The sequence below is a fragment of the Rhodnius prolixus genome, unplaced genomic scaffold, assembly GCF_049639745.1.
Source record: "Rhodnius prolixus isolate KJV_2025 unplaced genomic scaffold, Rpr scaffold_12, whole genome shotgun sequence".
In the NCBI taxonomy this organism is placed as follows: Eukaryota; Metazoa; Arthropoda; class Insecta; order Hemiptera; family Reduviidae; genus Rhodnius; species Rhodnius prolixus.
In genome coordinates, this window is record NW_027411635.1 from 10,131,439 (window position 1) to 10,158,177 (window position 26,739).

At 33.6% G+C, this 26,739-nt stretch overlaps 2 protein-coding genes across 6 annotated transcripts in view; both read right to left on the reverse strand.

Moving 5' to 3' along the window:
* The window catches only part of LOC141461911 (uncharacterized), a 42,325-nt gene extending 32,275 nt beyond the window's left edge, over nucleotides 1–10,050 (reverse strand). For 2 of the 5 annotated variants that reach the window (XM_074143363.1, XM_074143361.1), the window contains exons 1-29: nucleotides 9,878–10,050; nucleotides 8,620–8,679; nucleotides 7,454–7,528; nucleotides 6,855–6,914; nucleotides 6,648–6,707; nucleotides 6,438–6,497; nucleotides 6,228–6,287; nucleotides 6,028–6,087; nucleotides 5,815–5,874; nucleotides 5,605–5,664; nucleotides 5,395–5,454; nucleotides 5,182–5,241; nucleotides 4,947–5,030; nucleotides 4,737–4,796; nucleotides 4,528–4,587; nucleotides 4,316–4,375; nucleotides 4,106–4,165; nucleotides 3,902–3,961; nucleotides 3,693–3,752; nucleotides 3,482–3,541; nucleotides 3,272–3,331; nucleotides 3,068–3,127; nucleotides 2,856–2,915; nucleotides 2,652–2,711; nucleotides 2,448–2,507; nucleotides 2,238–2,297; nucleotides 430–489; nucleotides 222–281; nucleotides 11–70 (exon numbers count right to left, since the gene is read on the reverse strand). In XM_074143363.1, coding sequence (XP_073999464.1) covers nucleotides 11–70; nucleotides 222–281; nucleotides 430–489; nucleotides 2,238–2,297; nucleotides 2,448–2,507; nucleotides 2,652–2,711; nucleotides 2,856–2,915; nucleotides 3,068–3,127; nucleotides 3,272–3,331; nucleotides 3,482–3,541; nucleotides 3,693–3,752; nucleotides 3,902–3,961; nucleotides 4,106–4,165; nucleotides 4,316–4,375; nucleotides 4,528–4,587; nucleotides 4,737–4,796; nucleotides 4,947–5,030; nucleotides 5,182–5,241; nucleotides 5,395–5,454; nucleotides 5,605–5,664; nucleotides 5,815–5,874; nucleotides 6,028–6,087; nucleotides 6,228–6,287; nucleotides 6,438–6,497; nucleotides 6,648–6,707; nucleotides 6,855–6,914; nucleotides 7,454–7,528; nucleotides 8,620–8,679; nucleotides 9,878–9,890 — 1,732 coding nt within the window. In that variant the 5' untranslated portion in view covers nucleotides 9,891–10,050. The remainder of the gene's footprint in view (nucleotides 1–10; nucleotides 71–221; nucleotides 282–429; nucleotides 490–2,237; nucleotides 2,298–2,447; nucleotides 2,508–2,651; nucleotides 2,712–2,855; nucleotides 2,916–3,067; nucleotides 3,128–3,271; nucleotides 3,332–3,481; nucleotides 3,542–3,692; nucleotides 3,753–3,901; nucleotides 3,962–4,105; nucleotides 4,166–4,315; nucleotides 4,376–4,527; nucleotides 4,588–4,736; nucleotides 4,797–4,946; nucleotides 5,031–5,181; nucleotides 5,242–5,394; nucleotides 5,455–5,604; nucleotides 5,665–5,814; nucleotides 5,875–6,027; nucleotides 6,088–6,227; nucleotides 6,288–6,437; nucleotides 6,498–6,647; nucleotides 6,708–6,854; nucleotides 6,915–7,453; nucleotides 7,529–8,619; nucleotides 8,680–9,877) is intronic. The other 3 variants (XM_074143364.1, XM_074143362.1, XM_074143365.1) reach the window with 2 other exon arrangements.
* Nucleotides 10,051–14,072: 4,022 nt separating this feature from the next.
* LOC141461921 (glutamate receptor ionotropic, delta-2-like) lies at nucleotides 14,073–26,458 on the reverse strand. The gene is made up of 9 exons (XM_074143386.1): nucleotides 25,837–26,458; nucleotides 24,624–24,715; nucleotides 24,339–24,521; nucleotides 23,165–23,323; nucleotides 20,039–20,216; nucleotides 19,142–19,332; nucleotides 18,532–18,637; nucleotides 18,253–18,448; nucleotides 14,073–17,311 (listed from the first exon to the last, which is right to left on the reverse strand). Exons 1-9 carry the CDS (start codon nucleotides 25,910–25,912, stop codon nucleotides 16,972–16,974), a joined length of 1,521 nt encoding a protein of 506 aa, XP_073999487.1. The 5' UTR covers nucleotides 25,913–26,458; the 3' UTR covers nucleotides 14,073–16,971.
* Nucleotides 26,459–26,739: the final 281 nt, after the last annotated feature.

The following is a 26,739-nucleotide window of genomic DNA, read 5'->3' on the forward strand; positions in this document are numbered from 1 at the left end:
TATTATTTACCTGAATCACAAAGGCATTTGCCTTCTTGAGAATTCTCGCTGTCAGATTCGCTTGTTACGACTGCAATAAAATAAATAAACATTAGATCCAGTGTAAACTATAGCGATTGACTGTAGTACCTATTGTTAGGGGAAAATTCCATAGAGAATCCGGGACACTTTTAAGTTCTTCCCCTCTAATCAGCTATCAGTTCATATACTAGATTATTTACCTGAATCACATATGCATTTGTCTTCTTCAGAAATTGCACTGTCAGATTCGCTTGATACTTCTGTAACAAAAAAATAAACATCTGATTTAGCATTATGTTAGGTGATTAACTGAAGTAACTACTGGTAGGGCATCATTTCACTGAGGATACTGGACTTTTGTCCACTTCTCCTCCAATCTACTACTAGTTCATATGCTAGATTATTTACCAGAATCACATGAGCCTTTGTCTTCTTGAGAAGTTGTACTGTCAGATTCACTTGATATGACTGCAAAAAAAAAAAAAAAACATAAACATAAGATCCAGCGTTATCTGTAGTGATTGACTGCAGTAGGTAGATAGATAGATAGATAGAAAACATACTTTATTATCATATTTACAAAAAAATAAAAATTAAACATTTGAATTGTATGAATACTGACATGAATACAATCGTCTGTCAGGAAATTGTGGCTAACATTTTAAAGGAAAAACATTTTCAAAGCTTATAATACTATAAATAAATAGAAATATTTTCAATTTAAGGAATGGGAATCGGGCTATAAAGGAAAGAACTAGTTAATAATAATAATAATACTAATAATAATCAAAATAATAATTATCAAAACTACATCCGAGACATGGGTTGGTAATAATGTTTAATAATTGAAATTTGCTACTAAAAACATTCTATGTGCTATAGATTCTTTAATATAGGCAATTAATGCCAGCCAATTAGAACCATTCAATAGAAGAATCATTTCACTTTCTTTTAAGGTCATCTTGTCAAAGAATTTCTTTCTTATAAAACCCAATATTCTATAATGACCAAGAAAGTGAAATACATCTTCATTGACGCCCATATTGCACATACTGCATTTGTAGATTCTTGCTTAAATATATGGCTTATAGTTTAGGTCAAGTAGCTCCTCTCTAATTTTCATAATTAGACCCACGCTATAGGCATCCAAAACAATATAAGTAGAATTTACTTTGAAAGACAATTTACTATAAATCTTATGGTACGTATTATTAAGAGCTTTAGAAATGTTAAAGTTAATATAGTACTGATTCAAAGCATTAATAATCTTGTTAATTTCAGCCCCAAACCTGTCAGGAGGCTGGAAATCTAAACTAACCTCACAATCCAACTCTTGAAGCCAATTGGCCAAATCTTTAGACCACAAAATTTGTTTTCTAATTATTTCCAGTGCCAATTGTTTAATTAAACGATTATCATCTAAATCCAAAATCTTTTTAATGTATCTCAAAAATATTGAGAAGGTAAAAACATGTAATGGGCTTGCATCTGTTTCTAAGTAGAGAACATAATTGGGTGTATTTTTTGGCAAACGATACAGTCTCTTAATGTATGCCTCTGTACATTCTCTAATCTTTCCGAGTACTGGGCACCCCAAATTTGACAACCGTACGTAAGGACAGCTCTTGAAACCGAGTTAAATACCCCATTTTTTGCAGGAATCGTTACATACTCATTCGTAATTAGGCCAGCCCAAACACTGTTCAATTCCAACACGGCCTGCCTCGCCCTGTCATCCCAATGTGACTTAAATTGCAAAGAAGTAATACTTTAATACCAAGATATTTGTATTCCTTGACTACCTCAATAGGTTCTCCCTTGAATTTCCAATTTTCTAGTCTTCCCAACTTCCCACCACCAGCTCTAAAGACAAAAATCTTGGATTTGGCCAAATTAAGAACCAGGTTCCAGTTTTCCAGGTAAACTTCCAACTGGTTTATCATTTGCTGAAGTACTCTTGGATCGTCGGCAATTAGCACTATGTCGTCCGCGTAGAGAAGCAGCTTTAAATTGTAATCTTTTAACCATATCCCTCCTCTAAGGGCTTTTTTTAAATCATTTATAAATATGGAGAAAAGTAAGGGACTTAAGTTACATCCCTGTTTAACTCCACAATATGTGACTGTAGTAGGTATTGTTGGGGATCATTCCATACAGGTTCCGGAACTCTTTCAAGTTCTTCCCCTATGAAGAGGTTTATACACTCGATTATTTACCTGAATCACATAAGCCTTTGTCTTTTTGAGAAAGTGAACTGTCGGATTTCATTGATACGTCTGCAACAAAAAAATAAACATCAAATTCAGCATTATGTTTAGTGAGTGACTGTAGCAACTATTGTTAGGAATGATTCCATAGTGGATACGGGACTGTTTTCAGGGTTACCCTCCCAAATCTACTACTAGTTCATGTGATACATTATTTACCTGAATCACATAAGCCTTTGTCTTTTTGAGAAAGTGCGCTGTCGGATTTCTTTGATACGTCTGCAACAAAAAAATAAACATCAGATTTAGCATTATGTTTGCTGTTGACTGTACTGACTATTGGTAGGGGATCAATCTACAGAGGATCCCGGACTTTTCTCCAACTCTCCAATCTATAACCCATTCATTTACCAGATTATTTACCTGAATCACATGAGCCTTTGTCTTCTTGAGAAATACTGCTGTCAGATTCGCTTGACATGACTGAAACAAAAAAATAAGCATCGGATTTATCATTTTGTTTGGTGTTGATTGTACTGACTATTGGTAGGGGATCAATCTACAGAGGATCCTGCACTTTTGTCCAAGACTCCAATCTATAACCAGTCCATTTACCAGATTATTTACCTGAATCACATGAGCCTTTGTCTTCTTGAGAAATGCTGCTGTCAGATTCACTTGATATGACTGCAACAAAAAAATAAACACTTATGTTTAATCTTAATCGAGCGTTATCTATAGTGAATAACTGTGGTAGGGGATCATTCCATAGAGAATCCGGGACACTTTTAGGTACTTCCTCTCTAATCAGCTATTAGTTCATACGCTACATTATTTACCTGAATCACATAAGCATTTGTCTTTTTGGGAAAGTGCACTGTTGGATTTCTTTGATACGACTGCAACAAAAAAATAAACATCAGATTCAGCATTATGTTTGCTGTTGACTGTACTGACTATTGGTAGGGGATCAATCTACAGAGGATCATGCACTTTTGTCCAAGACTCCAATCGATAACCAGTCCATTTACCAGATTATTTACCTGAATCACATGAGTCTTTGTCTTCTTGAGAAATGCTACTGTCAGATTCGCTGGATACGACTGCAACAAAAAAATAAACATAAGATCGAGCGTTATCTATGGTGAATAACTGTGGTAACTATTGGTAGGGGATCATTCCATAGAGAATCCGGGATACTTTTAAGTTCTTCCTCTCTAATCAGCTATTAGTTCGTACGCTACATTATTTACCTGAATCACATAAGCATTTGTCTTCTGTAGAAATTGCACTGTCGGATTTTTTTGATACGTCTGCAACAAAAAAATAAACAACAGATTCAGCATTATGTTTAGTGACTGACAGGAGCAACTACTGTTTGGGGATGATTCCATAGTAGATACGGGACTGTTTTCACGGTTACCTTCCAAAATCTACTGCTAGTTCATACGCTAGATTATTTACCTGAATCACATGATCCTTTGTCTTCTTCAGAAATTGCGCTGTCCGATTCGCTTGATAAGTCTGTAACAAAAAAAATAAACATCAGATTTAGCATTATGTTTGGTCTTTGACTGTACTAACTATTGGTAGGGGATTAATCCACAGAGGTTCCTGGACTTTTGTCCACTTCTCCTCCAATCTATAACCCGTCCATTTACCGGATTATTTACCTGAATCACATGAGCCTTTGTCTTCTTGAGAAATGCTGCTGTCAGAGTCGCTTGATATGACTGCAACAAAAAAATAAACATAAGATCGAGCGTTATCTATAGTGAATAACTGTGGTAACTATTGGTAGGGGATCATTCCATGGAGAATCCGGGACAAGTTCTTCCTCTCTAATCAGCTATTAGTTCGTACGCTACATTATTTACCTGAATCACATAAGCATTTGTCTTCTGTAGAAATTGCACTGTCGGATTTCTTTGATACGTCTGCAACAAAAAAATAAACAACAGATTCAGTATTATGTTTAGTGACTGACAGGAACAACTATTGTTTGGGATGATTCCATAGTGGATACGGGACTGTTTTCACGGTTACCTTCCAAAATCTACTGCTAGTTCAAACACTAGATTATTTACCTGAATCACAAAATCCTTTGTCTTCTGTAGAAATTGCACTGTCCGATTCGCTTGATAAGTCTGCAACAACAAAAATATACATCAGATTTAGCATTATGTTTGGTGTTTGACTGTACTATCTATTGGTAGGGGATCAATCCACAGAGGATCCTGGACTTTTTTCCAAGTCTTCTCCTCTAATCAACTACTAGTTCATACGCTAGATTATTTACCTGAATCACAAAAGCCTTTATCATTTTTAGAAAGTTCACTCCCCCATTGGCTGGATACGACTGTAACAAAAAAATAAAGATCGGATTCGGATTGTGTATGCTTGTTGACTGTAGTATCTAATTTTAGTGGTTCTTTCCATATAGGATCCCGGAAACTTTTAAGTTCTTCCTCTCTAATCAGTTATTAGTTCTAACGCTAGATTATTTACCTAAATCACCGAAGCCTTCGTCATCTTCAGAAATTGAACTCTCTGATTCGCTTGATGAGACTGCAACAAAAAAATTAACATCGGAATCGGCATTTAGTATCGTAATTGTCTATAGTAACATTTGTTAGGGGGATCATTCCATTGAGGATTCTGGGCTCTTGTCAAAATCTAATCCTAATCTACTACTAGTTCATGTGATACAATTTTTACCTGAATCACAAAAGCCTTCGTCTTTTTTAGAAATTGCACCTTCGTCTTCTTGAAAAATTACACTGTCAGATTCACATGATACGTCTGCAACAAAAAAATAAACAGCAGATTCATCATTATGTTTGGTAATTAACTGTAGTAACTATTAGTAGGGCATCATTTCACTGAGGATACTGGACTTTTGTCAAAGTCTTCTCCTCCAATCTATAACCAGTCCATTTACCAGATTATTTACCTGAATCACATGAGCCTTTGTCTTCTTGAGAAATAGTGCTGTCAGATTCGCTTGATATGACTGCAAAAAAAAACAAAAAAACATAAGATCGAGCGTTATCTATATTGAATAACTGTAGTAGGTATTGGTAGGGGATCATTCCATAGAGAATCCGGAACACTTTTAAGTTCTTCCTTTCTAATCTACTACTAGTTCATTTGTTATGTTATTTACCTGAATCACAAAGGCATTTGCCTTCTTGAGAATTCGCACTGTCAGATTCGCTTGTTGCGTCTGTAACAAAATAAATAAACATCGGATTCAGCATTATGTTTGGAGTTTGACTGTAGTGACTATGGTTCGAGATCATTCCATAGAGGATGTGGGACTCTTTTCAAGGTCTTCCTTCCTAATCTACTACTAGTTCATTTCTATATTATTTACCTGAATCACAAGGGCATTTGCCTTCTTCAGAATTCTCCTTGTCAGATTCGCTTGTTACGACTGCAATAAAAAAATAAACATTAGATCCAGTTTAATCTATAGTGATTGAGTGTAGTAACTATTGTTAGGGGAAAATTCCATACAGGTTCTGGGATTCATGTAAGGCCTTCCTTCCTAATCTACTACTAGTTCATACGCTAGATTATTTACCTGAATCACATAAGCCGTTGCCTTCTTGAGAATTCGCACTGTCAGATGCGCATGATACGTCTATAACAAAAAAAAAATAAACGACGGATTCAGCATTATGTTTGGTGTTTGACTGTAGTGACTATTGTTCGGGGATCGTTCCATAAAGGATATGGGACTCTTGTCAAGGTCTGCCTTCCTAATCTACTACTAGTTCATTTGTATATTATTTACCTGAATCACAAAGGCATTTGCCTTCTTGAGAATTCTCACTGTCAGATTCGCTTGTTACGACTGCAATAAAAAAATAAACATAAGATCGAGCGTTATCTATAGTGAATAACTGTAGTAACTATTGTTAGGGGAAAATTCCATAGAGAATCCGGGATTCTTCCCCTCTAATCAGCTATTAGTTCATACACTAGATTATTTACCTGAATCACATAAGCCTTTGTCTTTTTGAGAAAGTGAACTGTCGGATTTCATTGATACGTCTGCAACAAAAAAATAAACATTAGATTCTGCATAATATTTAGTGACTGACAGGAGCAACTATTGTTTGGGATGATTCCATAGTGGATACGGGACTGTTTTCACGGTTATCTTCCAAAATTTACTGCTAGTTCATACGCTAGATTATTTACCTGAATCACATAAGCATTTGTCTTCTGTAGAAATTGCACTGCCAGATTCGCTTGATACGACTGCAACAAAAAAAGAAACAGCAGATTCAGCATTAAAAATGGCGATTGCTGTATGAACCATTGTTAGTGGATCATTCCATAGTTGATCTGGGACTCTAGTCAATGTCTTCCTCCCTAATTAACTACCAGTTCAAATGCTAAATTATTTACCTGAATCACATAAGCATTTGTCTTCTTTTGAAATTGCACTGCCAGATTCGCTTGATACGACTGCACCAAAAAAAGAAACAACAGATTCAGCATTAAAAATGGCAATTGTTGTATGTACCATTGTTAGTGGATCAATCCATAGTTGATATGGGACTCTAGTCAAGGTCTTACTCCCTTAATTAACAGTTCATATGCTAAATTATTTACCTGAATTACAACAGCTTGTGTCTTCTTGAGAAGTCGTTGTATCCGATTTGCTAGATTCGACTGAAAAAATAAATAAATCAGATTTGGCATTAAATTCTTATGTTTGTTGTGCCAACTGTTGTTTTCCGTGCACTGACCATTCATAAACTTTATTTCGGGCAATTAAAAAAAAATGAGATTAGCCCAACTAGCTGTATCTGTGACCCGTTGCGTAAGAAGTTAGAGTATAGTGACGCTGTGCGTAAGCGGTAGTAAGACGAGAAATAATTTATATTGAGAAGTATTTGTTTATTTTAATGATTTCTACTTTATTTTTCCTGAAGAATTTTGGTGGTTTCAGTTTCGGGGTAGAGGGCCATAGAAACTAGGGCAAAGATGCTCTATTTTACCCTTTGTAACGGCAAGTGTTGTGATTTTGTATTTATTTTTAGTTATTGCACATACTTAGGAATTAAACGTACCCAGATCATAGAGTTAACAGCTTTTATTTATAAACTGATACTGTTCTCTGTTGGAATTTAGGAATGTTGTTATGAGTTTAAGAAAAGAAAGTGGTGTGACTGTTTGGCAACAAATTTTTTGAAATTCTTAATACATACCAAATTCACATTTTCTTAAGCATGTACATCTTTCCTGAATATTCGATGAAGGACATACTGCAGATCCTTCTGATTCTATAAAATAATACAGAAAAAAGAATTAAAAATTTAAAGAATAGTTCTAGCAGTATGTTTAATGGTAAACATTAATTTATTTCCTATTTTATACCCGGTAAGAGAATCAAATTTTGTGTATAATCGTGAGCATTTTAAATGCATTTTTTCATTTAAAAATTATATGCAGTTTCCTTTAATATTATATTAGTTTCATCAATGTACATTTTGTTGACAGAATCAGATTTGAGCAGAAGGATAGAGGCATAGCTTCCTAGTAGGCCACAAGGCCAAAGGAAAAAAAATACTTTTATTACATTCTAATAATTTTTTTCATTTTTTGCAGGCTTTAGAAATAACCGAAATGATTAATCAACTTCTGATTATGAATGGAAATTCGAAAATCAACCGAAACGAAAAAAAGAAGCGTGCTACAGCGGATTGAGCTAAAGACATATCCACCCGCTATTTCTCAGATAAATATTACATTAATGTGGACCAATTGAGGTACCAAAATTCTCTTTTTTCTCGCAAAGCATACATTAAAAGAACAAGCAAATGTGGTAAGGTACATAGAAATACACACATTAGACAGTAGCACTAGTTAGCTATTGCTCCAACATCACAGCCAACCTTATGCATCGATGTTATGCAGTTGAAATGTGCCATCAGCGCCTGAATCGGCGAGTAGAGTTAGTAGGGATGAAATTTGTGGATACATCACGTTCTGTGAAATGATTTCTAATTGAACCATGTCAGTAATATAAATTAGTGTAAATTGAGGTGGCAAGAATTCTTCCGACACCCGGATAAACTGAATTGGATAGGAGAGGAAAAAATAACGTTCGGAAAAGAGGGATTAGAGAAATAGGTAATAGGTAAAGGAAAGGGTGCCTTTGAGCTGGATGACCAGTATTTGAGAAATGTCCAGAAAATATCCAGACGGCAGTCTTTCAAATATTTTTCCATTAAAGGGAGGAGCCTGACCAGTCTGCTGGAGCTGGGGATATTTGTAGGTTTATTTGATTTGTGGGATCATTCTTCAGAGCACCCAGGGATTCTTTTCAAGGCTTCCACACAAGTTCTACGACTTTTCTTCCAAGATTATTTACCTTCGTCACTAATGCTTTCATCTTCTTCAGTCAGAGAACAACTACATTGGTTAATTACGTCTGTAAGAAAAAAAAAAAAAAGCATCAGTATATTTTTAGTCACAGTTTTTAGATACAACAATGTGGGTATTAAGTGTGGTTGTGTTCGGTTATAACAAGGCAAACACATTCAAGTTAGATCAGGCCAAGCTTTATTTGTGACCCGAAGTGTAGGAAGGGCAACAAAAGGGCTGCGCGTGTGTGGTAGTAGGACGAGAAATAATTTATTTTGAGAAGTAATTTATTTTCATTTTAAAGCGAGGTATAATCGATTATGTAGGTTTAAATGTGTTCATTGTCGTAGCTTCCAATTAGGCCCCAAAGGTAAGACTATTAAATGATTTATGAAAATAGAAAAAAACTACATTCATTATTGAAACCAATTTTTATTTATTTTATTTCTTGTTACCTACAAGAGAGTTGGAACATAGCGAAATTTAACTGAATTACGTTCAATTTTAATGATATAAAACATTTTTTATTGACACTGTTTAACATTTATATTTTCATATGGAGAGTTACATTACCACAGCTATTTACAATCATTTTCAAAATTGATAATATTATTTCATTCAGCAGGCTTCGCCCCCACACCCCACTCGCTCATATTTCCTTTTAAAAACACCCTTTGAAGAAACTAACAACACTTCCACAAGGCATGTGCGCAAGGCTCGAAACTTGAGTTGTCGCACATATTTCATCAGTTATTCTAACAAAGAAAACCAACAAGAACTTACCACATTAACAATACCTGTGTACTTCCACGGTTTGTGTACTTCCACAACTAACTCTAAAAATGCTCACATAAGGCCCCCCCCTCACTGGAAGAATTACTTCTACGCCACATATATTCCGCACTCACACCACATTCATGCTTCAACCCAAATAAAAACTGTAAATTGATGACAATCATTGCAAATAAAGTTAAAGATTTACAGCAAAGCCAAGGCAAACTGATGGAAGCTACTCGCAGCCCATTAACAAGAAACCAATCACTGTACATACACATATGATGCTTACAATAAAAACAAATAAATATCACATTATTAAACATCATATGTCGCATGCTGATTCAAATTTTTTTAATATTAGTATAATGTGGCAGTTGAAGAACAAATAAACACTCCCTTCAAAATTACACCGCACCACAGGGGGCCTGATCTTCGGTTGAACCCGAAGTGTACCCTAAATTATTAACTTAAGAAAGTTTTATACTCACCTTTCGCCTGCATATCCACTTTGGTGTTCCGCAAAGTAAGCGCACTTTTTTGGTCCAATAATTATGATAAAAAAAAACAATTATGATAAATACGATTGTTTTAATTTTTTTTTCTGATTAAAAATATTTTAAACATGAAAGCATTTTAATTAATGACATAGCAACAGATTAGATAATGCTTTATACAATAGCTGTGATGACTTGATTATAGTTTACTAAATCATGATCTAATGAGAGAAATTTGAAGTCGAAATTTTTCTGACTGTCAATTCAATCTTCCAAGCACATATAATCACTTATTTATGAATTTTTACAATAAATCACATAATATTCACAAACTATGTATATTTGCACTTCTCTACCAGTTTTAGACAACATTTAAATTTGAATTGCGCGCAGTTAATGTGACTGGCCTGCCTCGCTTGAAGCCATCTACACACGTTTTGGTTTTGTTGCATTTTAGTAAAATTAGAAGTATTATGGCCCAGGTGGTTGAGAAATTTGGGACGGATGCCATCAGGAATTGATGTAGAAATAAAGCAGTATGTAGGAGGAGTTTGGTACTTTTATGTCTTAAGGTTGGCATCGCTGCGATCAGCTAAGAACAGTTGGCGAATAAAAACTGTTTTTTTTATAACCTCAAAATTGCATTTAAAGATGGCGCGTCCACTTGAAGTTTCTAATTAGTTGAACAACGTTCACAACACAGAAATTTTGATAAGAGGGAAAAACAGTTCAAAAACGGTCGAACCTCAGTAACTGACGAGCATCGTTAGTTTTACTAGATTTTCCTTGTATCCAGTATCTAACATTGTAATTTAAGCCAAGCTTAGGTTGTACACCGTAGGTCGGCTTGTTTTGGATGTGGAAGCACCTTAGGTCGGCTTGTTTTAGATGTAGAAGGTTTCAAAGAAGAGAAATCTTCGTTACTTTACTGTAATTTCTTTGTTTCCAGTTTCTAAGATTGTATTTTTAAGCCAAGCTTAGATTGTACAACTTAGGTCCGGTTATTTTTGGATATAGCAGGTTTCGAAAAGAGAAATCATTGTTAGTTTTACTGAAATTTCCTTTTTTACTGTTTCTAATATTGTATATTTAAGCCTTGCTGAGATTGCTAATTTTGAATCTAAAGTTTCTCAAAAAAGAGAAAAATAGTGAAATGTTTGTCTGTTTTCTGCAATTTCCTTGTGTCCAGTTTTTAACACAGTATTTTTAAGCCAAGCTTAGATTGTACACCGCAGGTCGGCTTGTTTTAGATGTAGAAGGTTTCAAAGAAGAGAAATCTTCGTTACTTTACTGGAATTTCTTTGTTTCCAGTTTCTAAGATTGTATTTTTAAGCCAAGCTTAGATTGTACACCTTAGGTCGGCTTGTTTTAGATGTAGAAGGTTTCAAAGAAGAGAAATCTTCGTTACATTACTGGAATTTCTTTGTTTCCAGTTTCTAAGATTGTATTTTTAAGCCAAGCTTAGATTGTACAACTTAGGTCCGGTTATTTTTGGATATAGCAGGTTTCGAAAAGAGAAATCATTGTTAGTTTTACTAAAATTTCCTTTTTTACTGTTTCTAATATTGTATATTTAAGCCCTTGCTGAGATTGTACACCATAGATCGGCTAATTTTGAATCTAAAGTTTCTCAAAAAAGAGAAAAATAGTGGAATGTTTGTCTGTTTTCTGCAATTTCCTTGTGTCCAGTTTTTAACACAGTATTTTTAAGCCAAGCTTAGATTGTACACCTTAGGTCGGCTTGTTTTAGATATAGAAGGTTTCAAAGAAGAGAAATCTTCGTTACTTTACTGGAATTTCTTTGTTTCCAGTTTCTAAGATTGTATTTTTAAGCCAAGCTTAGATTGTACACCTTAGGTCGGCTTGTTTTAGATGTAGAAGGTTTCAAAGAAGAGAAATCTTCGTTACTTTACTGGAATTTCTTTGTTTCCAGTTTCTAAGATTGTATTTTTAAGCCAAGCTTAGATTGTACACCTTAGGTCGGCTTGTTTTAGATATAGAAGGTTTCAAAGAAGAGAAATCTTCGTTACTTTACTGTAATTTCTTTGTTTCCAGTTTCTAAGATTGTATTTTTAAGCCAAGCTTAGATTGTACAATTTAGGTCCGGTTATTTTTGGATATAGCAGGTTTCGAAAAGAGAAATCATTGTTAGTTTTACTTAAATTTCCTTTTTTACTGTTTCTAATATTGTATATTTAAGCCTTGCTGAGATTGCTAATTTTGAATCTAAAGTTTCTCAAAAAAGAGAAAAATAGTGAAATGTTTGTCTGTTTTCTGCAATTTCCTTGTGTCCAGTTTTTAACACAGAATTTTTAAGCCAAGCTTAGATTGTACACCTTAGGTCGGCTTGTTTTACATGTAGAAGGTTTCAAAGAAGAGAAATCTTCGTTACTTTACTGGAATTTCTTTGTTTCCAGTTTCTAAGATTGTATTTTTAAGCCAAGCTTAGATTGTACACCTTAGGTCGGCTTGTTTTAGATGTAGAAGGTTTCAAAGAAGAGAAATCTTTGTTACATTACTGGAATTTCTTTGTTTCCAGTTTCTAAGATTGTATTTTTAAGCCAAGCTTAGATTGTACAACTTAGGTCCGGTTATTTTTGGATATAGCAGGTTTCGAAAAGAGAAATCATTGTTAGTTTTACTAAAATTTCCTTTTTTACTGTTTCTAATATTGTATATTTAAGCCCTTGCTGAGATTGTACACCATAGATCGGCTAATTTTGAATCTAAAGTTTCTCAAAAAAGAGAAAAATAGTGGAATGTTTGTCTGTTTTCTGCAATTTCCTTGTGTCCAGTTTTTAACACAGTATTTTTAGAGCCAAGCTTAGATTGTACACCTTAGGTCGGCTTGTTTTAGATATAGAAGGTTTCAAAGAAGAGAAATCTTCGTTACTTTACTGGAATTTCTTTGTTTCCAGTTTCTAAGATTGTATTTTTAAGCCAAGCTTAGATTGTACACCTTAGGTCGGCTTGTTTTAGATGTAGAAGGTTTCAAAGAAGAGAAATCTTCGTTACTTTACTGGAATTTCTTTGTTTCCAGTTTCTAAGATTGTATTTTTAAGCCAAGCTTAGATTGTACACCTTAGGTCGGCTTGTTTTAGATATAGAAGGTTTCAAAGAAGAGAAATCTTCGTTACTTTACTGGAATTTCTTTGTTTCCAGTTTCTAAGATTGTATTTTTAAGCCAAGCTTAGATTGTACAACTTAGGTCCGGTTATTTTTGGATATAGCAGGTTTCGAAAAGAGAAATCATTGTTAGTTTTACTAAAATTTCCTTTTTTACTGTTTCTAATATTGTATATTTAAGCCCTTGCTGAGATTGTACACCATAGATCGGCTAATTTTGAATCTAAAGTTTCTCAAAAAAGAGAAAAATAGTGGAATGTTTGTCTGTTTTCTGCAATTTCCTTGTGTCCAGTTTTTAACACAGTATTTTTAAGCCAAGCTTAGATTGTACACCTTAGGTCGGCTTGTTTTAGATGTAGAAGGTTTCAAAGAAGAGAAATCTTCGTTACTTTACTGGAATTTCTTTGTTTCCAGTTTCTAAGATTGTATTTTTAAGCCAAGCTTAGATTGTACACCTTAGGTCGGCTTGTTTTAGATGTAGAAGGTTTCAAAGAAGAGAAATCTTCGTTACTTTACTGGAATTTCTTTGTATCCAGTTTCTAAGATTGTATTTTTAAGCCAAGCTTAGATTGTACAATTTAGGTCCGGTTATTTTTGGATATAGCAGGTTTCGAAAAGAGAAATCATTGTTAGTTTTACTGAAATTTCCTTTTTTACTGTTTCTAATATTGTATATTTAAGCCTTGCTGAGATTGCTAATTTTGAATCTAAAGTTTCTCAAAAAAGAGAAAAATAGTGAAATGTTTGTCTGTTTTCTGCAATTTCCTTGTGTCCAGTTTTTAACACAGTATTTTTAAGCCAAGCTTAGATTGTACACCGCAGGTCGGCTTGTTTTAGATGTAGAAGGTTTCAAAGAAGAGAAATCTTCGTTACTTTACTGGAATTTCTTTGTTTCCAGTTTCTAAGATTCTATTTTTAAGCCAAGCTTAGATTGTACACCTTAGGTCGGCTTGTTTTAGATGTAGAAGGTTTCAAAGAAGAGAAAAATAGTGAAACGTTTGTCTGTTTTCTGCAATTTACTTTTGTCCAGTTTTTAACACAGTGTTTTGGAGCCAAGCTTAGAGTGTACACCTTAGGTCGGCTAGTTTTGGATCTTGATTTTTTTTTTAAAAGAAAAAGATAAATTGAAAAATGTACGATTAATTTACTGGAGTTTCCTTATTGCGTGTTACTAACATTGTATTATTAAAGCAGTTATACATTGTACTCATTAGATTGGCTTGGTTCGGAAGTGGACTTTCTCAAAAAGAGAAATAATGAAATCATTGTTAGTTTGCTGGAATTTCCTTTTTTCCTGTTTCTAACATTGTATTTTTTAACCAAGAACAGAGTACACCTTAGGTCGGCTAGTTTTGGATGTAGATGTTCTCAAAAAATGGAAAAATAGAGAAATCTTCGTTAGTTTTACTGGAATTTTTTTGTGTAAATAGTGAAAATTAAGTAAAATATTTCTTTTTTTTAATTTATTACATAATAACAATATAATTATAATATTTTATACAAATTGACCTTCACTCGCTTTTAATTTTTCTTTTCATGGTTCTTGATTATTAAATTGTAATTTACGAGTAATATTTAATAAGACTTGCAAGTTATAGTTTTGTAGTATTCAAATGCTATGATTAATTTTACTTTTTAAGCTAATAGAGGTGTTCAATACTGGGAAACCTCCTCTTTACATCACTCTACGCACATTATATTATTCCGAGATTATAATTATAATTTCATTCTTATTCGTGCCTTCAGAGTATAAGGGCAATATAGTTCTCTAGTTCTTATATGTTAAATTTTGTATCAGGTTTTTGTTTCCTTTATTAAATTCAATAATTGTGTATATTTTTAAAAATACAATTTTTAAAAACACAACCGTGTAATATAATCTATAACTTGCATATTAGTGAGAAAGAAGGCAAATTTACTATCTTAGGGATTCATTTCCCTTAAGAGCATAAATAGAAAGTAAATTTTATAAAAAGAAAAACTATAATCTCTCTGATCTGAGAAAATAAAGTGAAGAAAATTCCTAATTTTTGCGCAATATATCTGCTGCACACAATAAACTAATCAAGATAAAAACAAATTCAATTTAAAATACATTATGCTTCAGTTTAAACCAAACTACTTCTAAAATGTGTATTTAGAAAAAGGTTGTTTTACTTTTATTTACAGTTTACAATTACATTAATAACCATTAAATAGAAAGTTACCAAAGAGATTAAATTAACCGTCTAAATAAATAACAAGTAGTGTCAAAAAGGGAAATACAACATGTCTTTTTTCTTCCCGCAGTTATCGAAATTAATCAGAAGTTTGGTAAACTTCGGAAAGAGAAAGCCATGTGAGCTATTGCATCTCTGATTGATTCTTTTTAAGGAAGAGTGATGTCACAGGTTCCACTCAATGGCCACCAGAATAGTTATTACTATGACAAATCTTTAAAACCATACTATAGTAAGTGGACAGAAGCACTCACTAGTTTTGTAAAAATTTTAGGGCACTTCCATACGGATATTTTTCGCAGAAACTTAAAATCAGAAAATTGCCCGATTGCAATACTTAGAAGGTTTAAGAGAAAATAAAAAGTTATGACAGAAATTAAAGAGTAATCCCCGAAAAATGTAGTACCTGTAAAATTAGACGGATGATTGTACCAAAAAAAGTTTTTAACGATTAAATTCTTTAATCAAAAACTCTTGTAAGCAAGAATTTCTTTAAGAAAACAATATATTATTTATTTATTGTTACTTGCTTATAATGAACAAATTTATCAAGGGGTTGCCCGTGCCTTTACAGATGTAATACATGAAAAAAGGAAAAAAAAGAACACAAACAAAAATAAATTCACTTTTACAAATAAAACAAAAGTTATTAAATTATTGAAAACAAATTTCTATTTTTTACAGAATTAATTATTAAAAAATACATATATTTAACTTTATTTACCGAGTCGAAACATAAGAGGTTCTCCAACACAATTTCAGGTTGAATACAGGAACAAAAGTTAATGTTGAGCATATGTAGATACTTGGAAAACAATATATTAAAGACCAAGCATAATAAACATTTTCACCTAAGCACTTGCGCTTCTTAAATACCGAAAACTGAACCACGTCCAAGAAAAAAATGTTCTTGTGTAACTCATATAACAAAGCTCTGAGAAAGAAAATTAATTTGTCGGCGTAAAAACTTTCTGCTATTTATATGACCAAATTCTCTCTAGTTTAATCCTAAATATTAATAGTTTACTGTAACTAAAAGTTAATACAAATTTATAGTTATTTCCCTGCCATATAACCTCGAAAGACGACTTCATCAGCTGCAAATGAAGTAGCAATTCTGCGCAGAGCGAATACTTTGGGGGATTTCTAGCGAGCAGAATGGTTTTCTTAAAGAAAGAAAGCTTTTTAAGGTTTTTTTTTTATCAACGATTTCGAAGATACAAACCTTGCAAAATTATGTGAGCATAAAATGATTCACAGAATTGAAGAACTCACTGTCCGGTGATGGACAGTGTTGTCTGTAACGAGAGAACACTGTCCGGAGGCCGGCAGTGCACTGGAAAAAGCTCCGGGCGCTAATGACCTCAGCTGTTGATGCGCCAAAAAAAAAAAAAGAAAAAGAGAATTGAAGAAGTCATAAACAATTTAGTCCTGATTGTCTGAGGTGGAATGTTTATTTCCAGTGCCCATTAAATGGAAAAGACGAGCTTATAAGACTGCAAGTTATAATTCAAAATTTCAATAACTTAATTTTTAAATTAACAAGATTCATAATGGATCAAATAGAAATTAAGTGTTCGTGATTCGTACGTCAAGGCAAAATAACCAATACTGAAACAACTATGTTATGCTTGAATGAATCAGAGGAAATGGTCCAGATAAAGATCTTTTTGTATGAATCGTGTTTTTTGCTCGAACCCGATCATCCATTGCCCCGTGCTCTCAGAATATCCTCTCTTGAATTTATCCATAGTGCAAGATCATTGACGATGGTGTGCGCAATGGCATGAACTTCTTATCAATAGTGAAATAGTTCTGGCCATTCTGTTGCATAGCGGTCAACAATTCTGGTTGTAAAGCATCCGCTATTAGAGGGCCACGGGTCAAACGCCACAAGATCTCGCCCAAGAAAACGGACAGTCCGGCTACAAATCCAGTCATCACTACCATATAAGTGGTGAAAAGGTCTGAATTACGCAGACGCCTATCTTTACTACCTAAATTCAATGGGCAGATTACAGCGTCCGGTAGATCCAAAGTGATTAGATGCTTGATGATGCCGGACTCAATAAAACGTCGCACTCTGTAAGCAAACAAATAAACAGCAATCAATATCAAAGCAAAGAGATAAGGATAAGGATTTCCCACAAACAGTTGCTCAGGGCCAGTTCAAAGAAGATGATAAAAGAAGCGTGGAAGGAAAGTTTGGTCCCAAGGCAGACGCTAAATGTAGATGAGATGTCCAACTTAACTCACGCTCAAACTGCATTGAAGTCTGTAAACCCTTTTTAAACAATTTTAGTTTACTGTTAATGATTTCTTTCATCAAAAAAAAGTGATGCAAAATGGATTTATTTCTGCAAATCCGAACAATTACAGTTCACATTTTACGTGAAGGTTACAATAACCTCCCGCTGTCTACTTCGAGGAGAGCTCTTTTCCATTAAATAAATAAAAAAAAGCTCACTCATGAAGACAGACTGTCTTCTAAGAACGGTCAGCTTTTTGAAGAAAGAAAAATTACGAGGGATTTAAGGAGGCCGTTAGGGTTAGTTGGACTTCTTAGTTGACATAACATGCTTATAGACATAACATGCTCTTAGGTAGTAGTTTATAGTAAGCAGGACCCTAATTTATCTCACGCTGGTGCAAGGATCGTTGTTCCAGGTTAGCATCAGAAGTGCTAAATCTGAAGTTATAGGTTGACATGGACGAACGAAGCATGCTTTTCTCGCTCGCATTATCTCCCTAAATGATACGAACCAATCCTGAGCAGGTCATTTCTGCATGTGGCAACCCTTTTTAATGAATACACCGAAATATGGATTATTTTCAACGCTCATATTTTTTTTTAAGCTAACACAAACAAGCTGAAAGCGTAAGACACAGTTAATGAGAAACTGTTGGTAAACACAGTTAATGAACCTGGAAAAAAATATGCTATGCGTTCTGAAAGAAAATAACAAAAAAATGGACAGAATTCTGTTTTTATAACAGCCTGGTATAATAAACGCCAATACTAACACCTTATCAAACAATTCTGGCAATACGCTGTCCATTTGGTACGCAAACGCTAAGGGCCGTTCCAGAACATGTTTTTCCGTCAACACATATGTGCAGCTTTCAGACTCCATGTTCGGATTATCGTACAATCGCTTCTTTTTATAATCGTTAAACATCAATCGCGTCAATGTGTACCAATCGTCCAGATAGAGCCATCCTATAACACAGTAAATTATATTCTTAAAATAGGCTAACCACTTCTGCAAGATTAGTTTAGTTACTAGGCCTAGAATGACTTACCATCAGATAGCCTGGAAGTGACAGTTGCTTCGCGTGATACGTCCACAAATAGACCACGTCCATTGTCTATGGATTTTGTCAGAATATTTAAATCACCGTCGTTATCCTAACAATAAAACAAAAAATTTGGTGTGAACTTCCGCATGACCTTCTTTTGTTCTAACTCTTCAAAAATATTTATACACATATATTATAAAACATCACACTGAAACGTTACAGGAAACCAACCACATAATGCAACTTATATGTATATCTATAAGCATGTAATGTTTATACGGAATTTACGAAATCCTAGGAGCTAATTTCGAGAAAATACTGGAAAATCTATAGTGTATAGTGGCACTTATGATTAACCGTTTCCTTTTAAAGGGAATATTTAGGTCTGTGTGGAGATGATGAGGTTGGAGACATAAAATGGGGCGTATAATAATGGATCTTAGGATTCAGGATTTGACGGTTTTCATTCGGTTGAAATTCGCTTGACTGTTCCGTAAAATTAAAGTCTGTATGTCCTTATAAATATATATAGTCAATTTAGAGCACTTTTCAAGCATTCTTTAGACAACTGAGACAAAAATTCACTGCGACGAAGAATGTGTTTAAAACCTACCTTAACCGCATAATAGATGGCTCCACCATCGGATGAAAACCATTTATTCGATGATTTAGCCACATCACTAATGTCATTGATTGGTAATTTCGCCAAAGATAAAGTCAAAAATGCTGTTAAATTTGCTGTATAGAAAGCCGTCAAGATTAGTATAAACAGCCACCATGTTGCAAATAACATTCTTGTGGAATCTGTAAATAAAAACTTTGATATTAAACAGTTTCATGATCTTCACTTAACCAAGTTTGTAATCAATTTTTCTTGAAAATTAGAATTTATATCAAAACGGTTGTGAGTTGGCTTACACTACACAAAAATTATACTTTAAGGAGGGGGTATCTTTTCAGAGTCTCTCTCTCTTAATCGAATTCATCCAGGAAAGCATTCCCTTTACTGGAAATGTTTTTAGAAAAAATTTCTAAAAACTGAAAAACACTATTTTGTAAAGAGGCACTTTTAGTTTCTTTAAATTTGAAATTATGGTTACATATTTGTTCTTTTTTAATATTTAATAGGTAATAAGTATAAAACATTAGATTGAAATGGCACTTTAAAGAATCGCCCAACTGCCACTTTTGCCCAGAACAGTCATTAATAGAATCTTTCTGAGAAAATTGTTTGAATTAAAGTTATAGAATTACTTATTTGCAGTACATACAATAACTTAAAAAATAACATTAAATTAAAAACAGGAGTTGATTACTACGGTTGTTAGATTTAATAAACGAAAACTTGATTGTCGTTTGAACTCGTGGGACGTAAGCGAAATAGATATAAGTATATAAACCTTCACAATAATTATGTGAACAAATAATATTTTTGTAGACCAACCTAATCACTAAATCAAGAAACTTTTAAACAACCAAAAATGAATTTTTTTTCAAAAATATTACATACCCGACATTGGATTCAGTGTAGATCCTTGTTTCATGAGTGCTCCGTAGACAAACCAAACACAAGCAGATAGTGAGTATAATTGGGCATCATCGTCCTGGCATAATTTGACCCTGAGCCACATGATCCAATACATTATTGGTCCAACACTGATTAATGATACCAGAATCAAAATCCATACCTGAGAGAATATAAACAAAGAGTAGATAAATCTTTACATTGTAGTGATTTTACAAACATACTTAAAAATATTAAATAAGTTCTTCAACTTATTAAATAGGTGGTAAATACAGATTTCTACTGACATTGCTGGTAGGGCAAATTAGAGTAGCTTTGATGCTCTTAATATTATATACGAGGTGTGTTCAAAAAGTAACGGGAATTTTTAAATTTCGCGGATTTGGAGAGTCTGATTGTAAATTTTTTTTTTTTATTATGTTGGTACACATGCCCCTGAAGTACGATAAAATTTTCAGCAATATTCATTGTTTACTTCTTAAGTGGCAGCCGTTAAGGTTAGACGTGTTTTTCGAGCTTGGCGATTTTTGTTTGTTAAAAAAAATGGATCAAAGAATTTGTATTAAATTTTGCGTAAAAAATGAAATAAAGTGTGTGAAATGTTAATAAAGGCATATGGTGAGTCTGCTATGAGTAAAATAAGGATTTACGAGTGGTATAAGCGTTTCCAAGATGGCCGCGAAAACGTTGAAGATGACGAACGACCTGGACGTCCAAGCACATCAACAACCGATGAAAACGTGAAAAAAGTGAAAGAAATGGTTATGAACGATCGCCGAATCACAATCAGAGAAGTCGCTGATGATGTTGCCATATCAATTGGCTCATGCCATGAAATTTTTTCGGATGTTTTGGGTATGAAACGTGTGGCAGCAAAATTTGTTCCAAAATTGTTGAATTTCGAACAAAAACAGCGGAGAATGGAAGTTGCTCAAGAGTCACTCAATGAAGTCGACAACGATGCGGATCTACTGAAACGTGTTATAACAGGTGACGAAACATGGGTTTACGGATATGGTGTCGAAACTAAGGCTCAATCGTCCCAGTGAAGGCATTCTGGATCGCCAAGACCGAAAAAGGCTCGACAAGTGCGGTCGAATGTGAAGGTTATGCTCACTGTGTTCTTCGATTTTAATGGCATAGTGCATCATGAATTCTTGCCACAAGGTCAAACAATCAATAAGGAGTACTACCTACAAGTTCAACGCCGTTTGCGTGAAGCAATCCGAAAAAAACGCCCGGATTTGTGGCAAAACAATTCATGGATTTTGCACCACGATAATGCACCTGCTCACACTTCATTGCTTGTTCGTGAATTTTTGGCCAAAAACAAAACTTTAACGATGCCCCAGCCTCCATATTCGCCAGACATGGCTCCATGTGACTTTTTTCTATTTCCAAACATAAAGAGAACATTAAAAGGCCGTCGTTTTACAAGCATAGATGACATTAAAAGCGAATCGCTGAAAGAGCTGAAAGCTATCACAAAGATCGAGTTTCAGAAGTGTTTCGAGGATTGGAAAAAGCGCTGGCACAAGTGTATTGTATGCGAAGGGGACTACTTTGAAGGCGACAATATTAATGTAGATGAATAAATAAATATTTTTTTCAAAAAACTAAAATTCCCGTTACTTTTTGAACACACCTCGTATGTACACCCAACTTAGTATTATATACACCCAACTTAATATTATATACACCCAACTTAATATTATATACACGGTCTTTTTTTTAAAACGATTTTGAAATAACACGGTCCACCAATAAGAAGAAATACACTTTTTTACATGAATTTTTTGTTCTAGCGTGATCAGAAGTCGGTCGGTTTATGGTTTAGTGACTTGGTCTTGTTCACATCCCATAACTTCATGGCTTTGTTTACTTTGTGTTCCGCAGCTAAAGGGGGAATACCCGAATTATATCACATTTACGGACACATCTACTGATCATAGCATTTTTGATCCTGTTCGTAATAAACGTGCACGCTTCTTATCAAGTAGCGATTAATGGTTGTGAAATTGATTTTTATTCCTAATTTCAATTTTAAGTTTTATATGTACTTATGGACTGAATTTTCACTGTACACTAATTTTATTTTATTATTTTTTTTTAATTAATTATTTCTGTTTTATAAATATGTAATATGGATTTCATTATTACTTTTCTTCCTAGGAGTTTCTTACAGCTCACTGTCCGGTGATGGACAGTGTTGTCTGTAACGAGAGAACACTGTCCGGAGGCCGGCAGTGCACTGTAAAAAGCTCCGGGCGCTAATAACCTCAGCTGTTGATGCGCCAAAAAAAAAAAAAAATTATTACTTTTTTTGGGGAAACATTTAGAGTTTTTTCATCTTTTCGTCTTTTATTTTTTAAAGTTGTGGAACATATCCCCAAATTTACTACAGTGGAGTCTCGGTTATCCGTCATGACCGGGACCGGACACGTGACAGAGAGTCGAATAGACAGATAATGGAAAAAAACAGGAAAATTTCCAGATTCTTTTGTTTAACGTGTATAAAACTTTGTATTAACTGGTATACATATTTTATACGTTTATACTCTTAAGCCTTAAAGTTCAGGTATCTTTCATTATTCAATTCATTCTATTGTGTATTAAAATTAATGAATACAATGTCTGCGACATCTAATCGGTTTTGTGGGCGGTTTTGTTTGTGGTTGATCTTTTTAGGAAAAAACCCACAAACTGTCGAATGATGGACACGAGTATGTACCTAAAAGACAAAGGAAAAAATCTCAAAAGAAAGTTTTCTTTTTAAATTTTTTTTTTTTTGTAATTTTTAAATACTGAGGACAGTGACGGTTAATTGGAATAGACGGATAAAAGGGTGACGGATAACCGAGACTCCACTGTATATGTCGCATGTATTTTTTTTTGTACGGTTTTGTAAGGAACGTATCTACCGTGTAAAAAAAGAGTTAGGTGTAAACGGTTTATCTATACTCTGCACTGAAGTGAGAGCATTTTAGAAACATTCTTGCATATAAGGTTGCCCATTGTATTGACTGAGCAGTAAATGCAAGGTTCCCAATCTGTTGAAACATTTGTCTTGAAAATTCCACACAATATTTTATAAGTGATAGATCAAATTACATGCATATCGAATGGTGCTAGAAGACCACTGTTGCTGGACGAGTCGAGTGGTCTTTGCATGAGGACGAAATAGGATGTGTGCCATAGGTCGATTCCCCATTTCACAAACTCGTGTGAATTTCTAGTTATCGGCAAGAACGCAGCTACCATATCCACCTCCTGAAACAATAACAATAATAATAATAATAATAGTTGAGTATTAAGACTACCACTGTCTAATAAACTCTACCTGGCAGAGAATCTGGGTATAAATAAACATTTATTTTCAAATCAACACAAAATATTTTGTCCAATTCTGTAGACAATAACAGTGTGACTTCACTACCTAAATCTCATCATAAACTCATCCAGTTTGTAAAATATTCTTGGAGCTGGACTAAACCTCTAGTTCTCTCGCACTAAGGTCTACAGTAGACCTGAGCGGACGTGACCTGAGCAGTAGCTTCCTAACAGAATCTAAAGCTGAGAGTACAGAAACTATTTTTTTTTAAAAAAAGAAAACATGGTTTTAGCCAGTTGTTTGTACTCTTGTTCAGTTAACATATGCATCTTGTTCAGTTAACCTTAGGGTGAAGCTAGGGATCGTCAAGTATATCAAGAAGCCATTTTGAACAGAATACCCTTACTAAATGCTCTGATAAATTTCTGCCAGAAAATTTGTACGTTAAATCGATCAAGTCTTTCGTTGATTCCCACCTGTATTTGTGTATTTGTATGTAATTATGATGATGATGATGATGATGATGATGATTATTATTATTATTACTATTTTTTTTAAATGATTTAAGGCGCGTCAACATCAGTTTATTGGCGCCCGGAGCTTTTCAGTGCACTGCCGGCCTCCGGACAGTGTTCTCTCGTTACATACAACACTGTCCATCATCGGACAGTGAGTTGTAAGAAGCTCCTAGGAAGAGAAAATCTAAGGTTCAGCAGCCGAGGCTGTTATTCGACCACTTAGTGTAGACTAGAGCAGTGTGAACTTACTAAATAAATTTCCACTAGCTTCACAAATCACATCAGCTACATGTAAAAACATTGTTGTAAGGATTATCATAAATTTGAAGCTAATTTAGTATTGATTAAAACCTCTTAATGTATCAGATTAACTTTTCAACCAATAATTATTTTCCCTTCCCAACCAAGGACACTCTTTAAAGTTTTGATTACTTACCCTTGACACCAATTTACCTAAGGCACCATTTTTGGAGTCGCCAATAACAGGTGGTATCAGTTTTGTAAGATTATAAGTAAATCCATATTTTTGTTGAAGCGTCCTTAAGATTTCAAAAGTTATTCCAAATCCTTCATAGACATTTTTGGCTTGAATTTTGGCACCGTTTAATGGCATTGCATCCTATATGTAAAAACAAAAATCCTTAAAAAATTGAATAATAATCCTTAAGCGATTCTTCAGGGGTTTACATACAATATAAGCCTTAGACTTAGCTAAACTTACCAAAGTCAGGACATTTAATGTTTTACCACGTAGAACATCCTTGTCAATTTCATGAGATTCTTTGAGTTTACAGCTAAAATCCACTTCAGTGGCTGTAATGTTGAAACATTTTTTATTTTTTACAGATTAGCTACTAAAAAAAGTGAATGACCAACAAAGTGAAAATATTTTTTATTCACCGAAAATACAAATACTAATAAGCACGAAAAAAAAAATGTTTAGAAATTGTGCCAAGTAATATCAAGCTTAAATAAAAACGGGAAGTTTATAGCAAGATTAAATTTGATATAAAGTTTAGGTGCTACCAGGTTGACTTCCAATATTGTTTGGGTCTAAATCAGTGACCTAAAAGAAAAAAAAAACACTTTAACGATCAAGTCTTTATAACTTGACTCCGACAATTTTCATTTAAACATTTACACAGAACTCAGATGTTGGTATATCACTTTTAATTGTAACTATTCATTGGATATTGGCTGAGGTTCTGGTGGAAGGGAGACGATAGGCGTAAGTGCTCACTTTCAGTCCAGTACTTAATTGTTTAGTTTTAATAATAATAAAATTCACGATATTCTTTAAAAAAAACAACAAAAATTACGAAATATACAACATTATAACTTTACCTTTTACACCTTACATTTTTAGCTGTTTTCGAAAAAACACATGATTCATGCATTATTTTTTTTAGCATGGTCTATCATAGTTATTTTTTACAGGTTTGAAGCTTTACGCTTACTCAATCTTCAGCTTTATTACAGTGAAGCTAAAAAATAATTAGAAATGATTCTAAATTTGGGGATAATGTTTAAATTATAACTTTGAGTTTAGCAATAAAAGGACATTACTTCAATATTACGCAAATTTACTTTAGTAAAATGTAATTGATACTTGAATAGAAGAAATGTAACATGCCTGACCTACCCTAAAACATACCTCTTTACCTGGTACAATAATAGTGATAGGGCTACATTTATTAAAATAATTTAAGCCATTTTCAAGAAAAACGCCAAAAAGTAAAAAAAACAATTGTTCCCTTTAGACGCACTTCTGGCCAACATGTATTTCTTTATAAATGGAGTTTGGGACAGAAATTTGTTTCTTATTGATATCTTACACAAGTTAGATCTATAAAATATATTGAAATGACACTAAAGATAGATATCTATCGTCTCCTTTCCACCTTAAAGCATACTTCCTCTGGATAAAAACTTACTGTTCTTTAAATAATCAGACTTATAATTGGAGCAAAGACCAATTAGCAGGAAATTTATTAAAGAACTTCGTGCCATTATTATAGTTAAGCCAAACTAAGGCTTACTTGAAAGTAAATTTTAAAGAATGCATTAGGAGGGAGAGCTTATGGCGCATGCGTAAATAAATAGTTATTAAAATTTATTGAATTATTGATATGTTAATATCAAGTAGACTGATAAATTTGTTTACTAGCAATAGATTCAAGTGAGATAAGAGAGACTATTAAATCAAGCTTATTGATTTCCCTCATCCCCTACAACCAACACAATTTCCCGCCAAATTACCTTTCGTTTCTTCTGAGAGCGTAAAGGAAGGCCCTGAATGTTACTTAACATTTATTTAACATGCTAAATAAATAACCTTTTATTTAATAAAAAACTAAAAATATTTATTGTTTCCTGCTTTCTCCTACTTTATTGCAGTTGGTGAAGGAATAGTTGGATAAACTATTACAAACCATATAAAACTAATACTTTTTTTTGAACCATTTTTCGCTGGAAATTCCATTTAGGGGATACTTCTTTCTTTTTAGGCTACCATATAGGAGATTTCTTTTAAAGTTCCATTTTTGTGTATTATATGCTCTTATAATACACATTTATAATACAAATTCGATAATTCGGTAGGACTTCCTGTACCGTTATATTTTAGTTTAATGCACGGTTTCAAAAACAGTATAATGCTAGTAAGAATAAAATAATGTTGTTCTAAACTTAAATCTGTATTCCTGAAAATACAAAAAAAAAAAAATCGTTATATACGTTTGGGTTTGCATTTTTTTTTAAAAAAAGTTTTGATTTTTTTTTAGAATCAATTATTATTTTGTTCACTGTTTAATAGCAATATATTTAATAGTGCATTT

Coding starts and splice junctions, on each gene's coding strand:
- LOC141461921 (XM_074143386.1), bottom strand. CDS start 25,912: ATGGCACGAAGTTCTTTAATAAATTTCCTGCTAATTGGTCTTTGCTCC. Junction 18,638..19,141: donor CCATCTATTATGCGGTTAAG/GTAGGTTTTAAA, acceptor TTTTATTGTTAG/GATAACGACGGTGATTTAAA. Junction 17,312..18,252: donor CCAGAATTGTTTGATAAGGT/GTTAGTATTGGC, acceptor GTTTGCTTACAG/AGTGCGACGTTTTATTGAGT.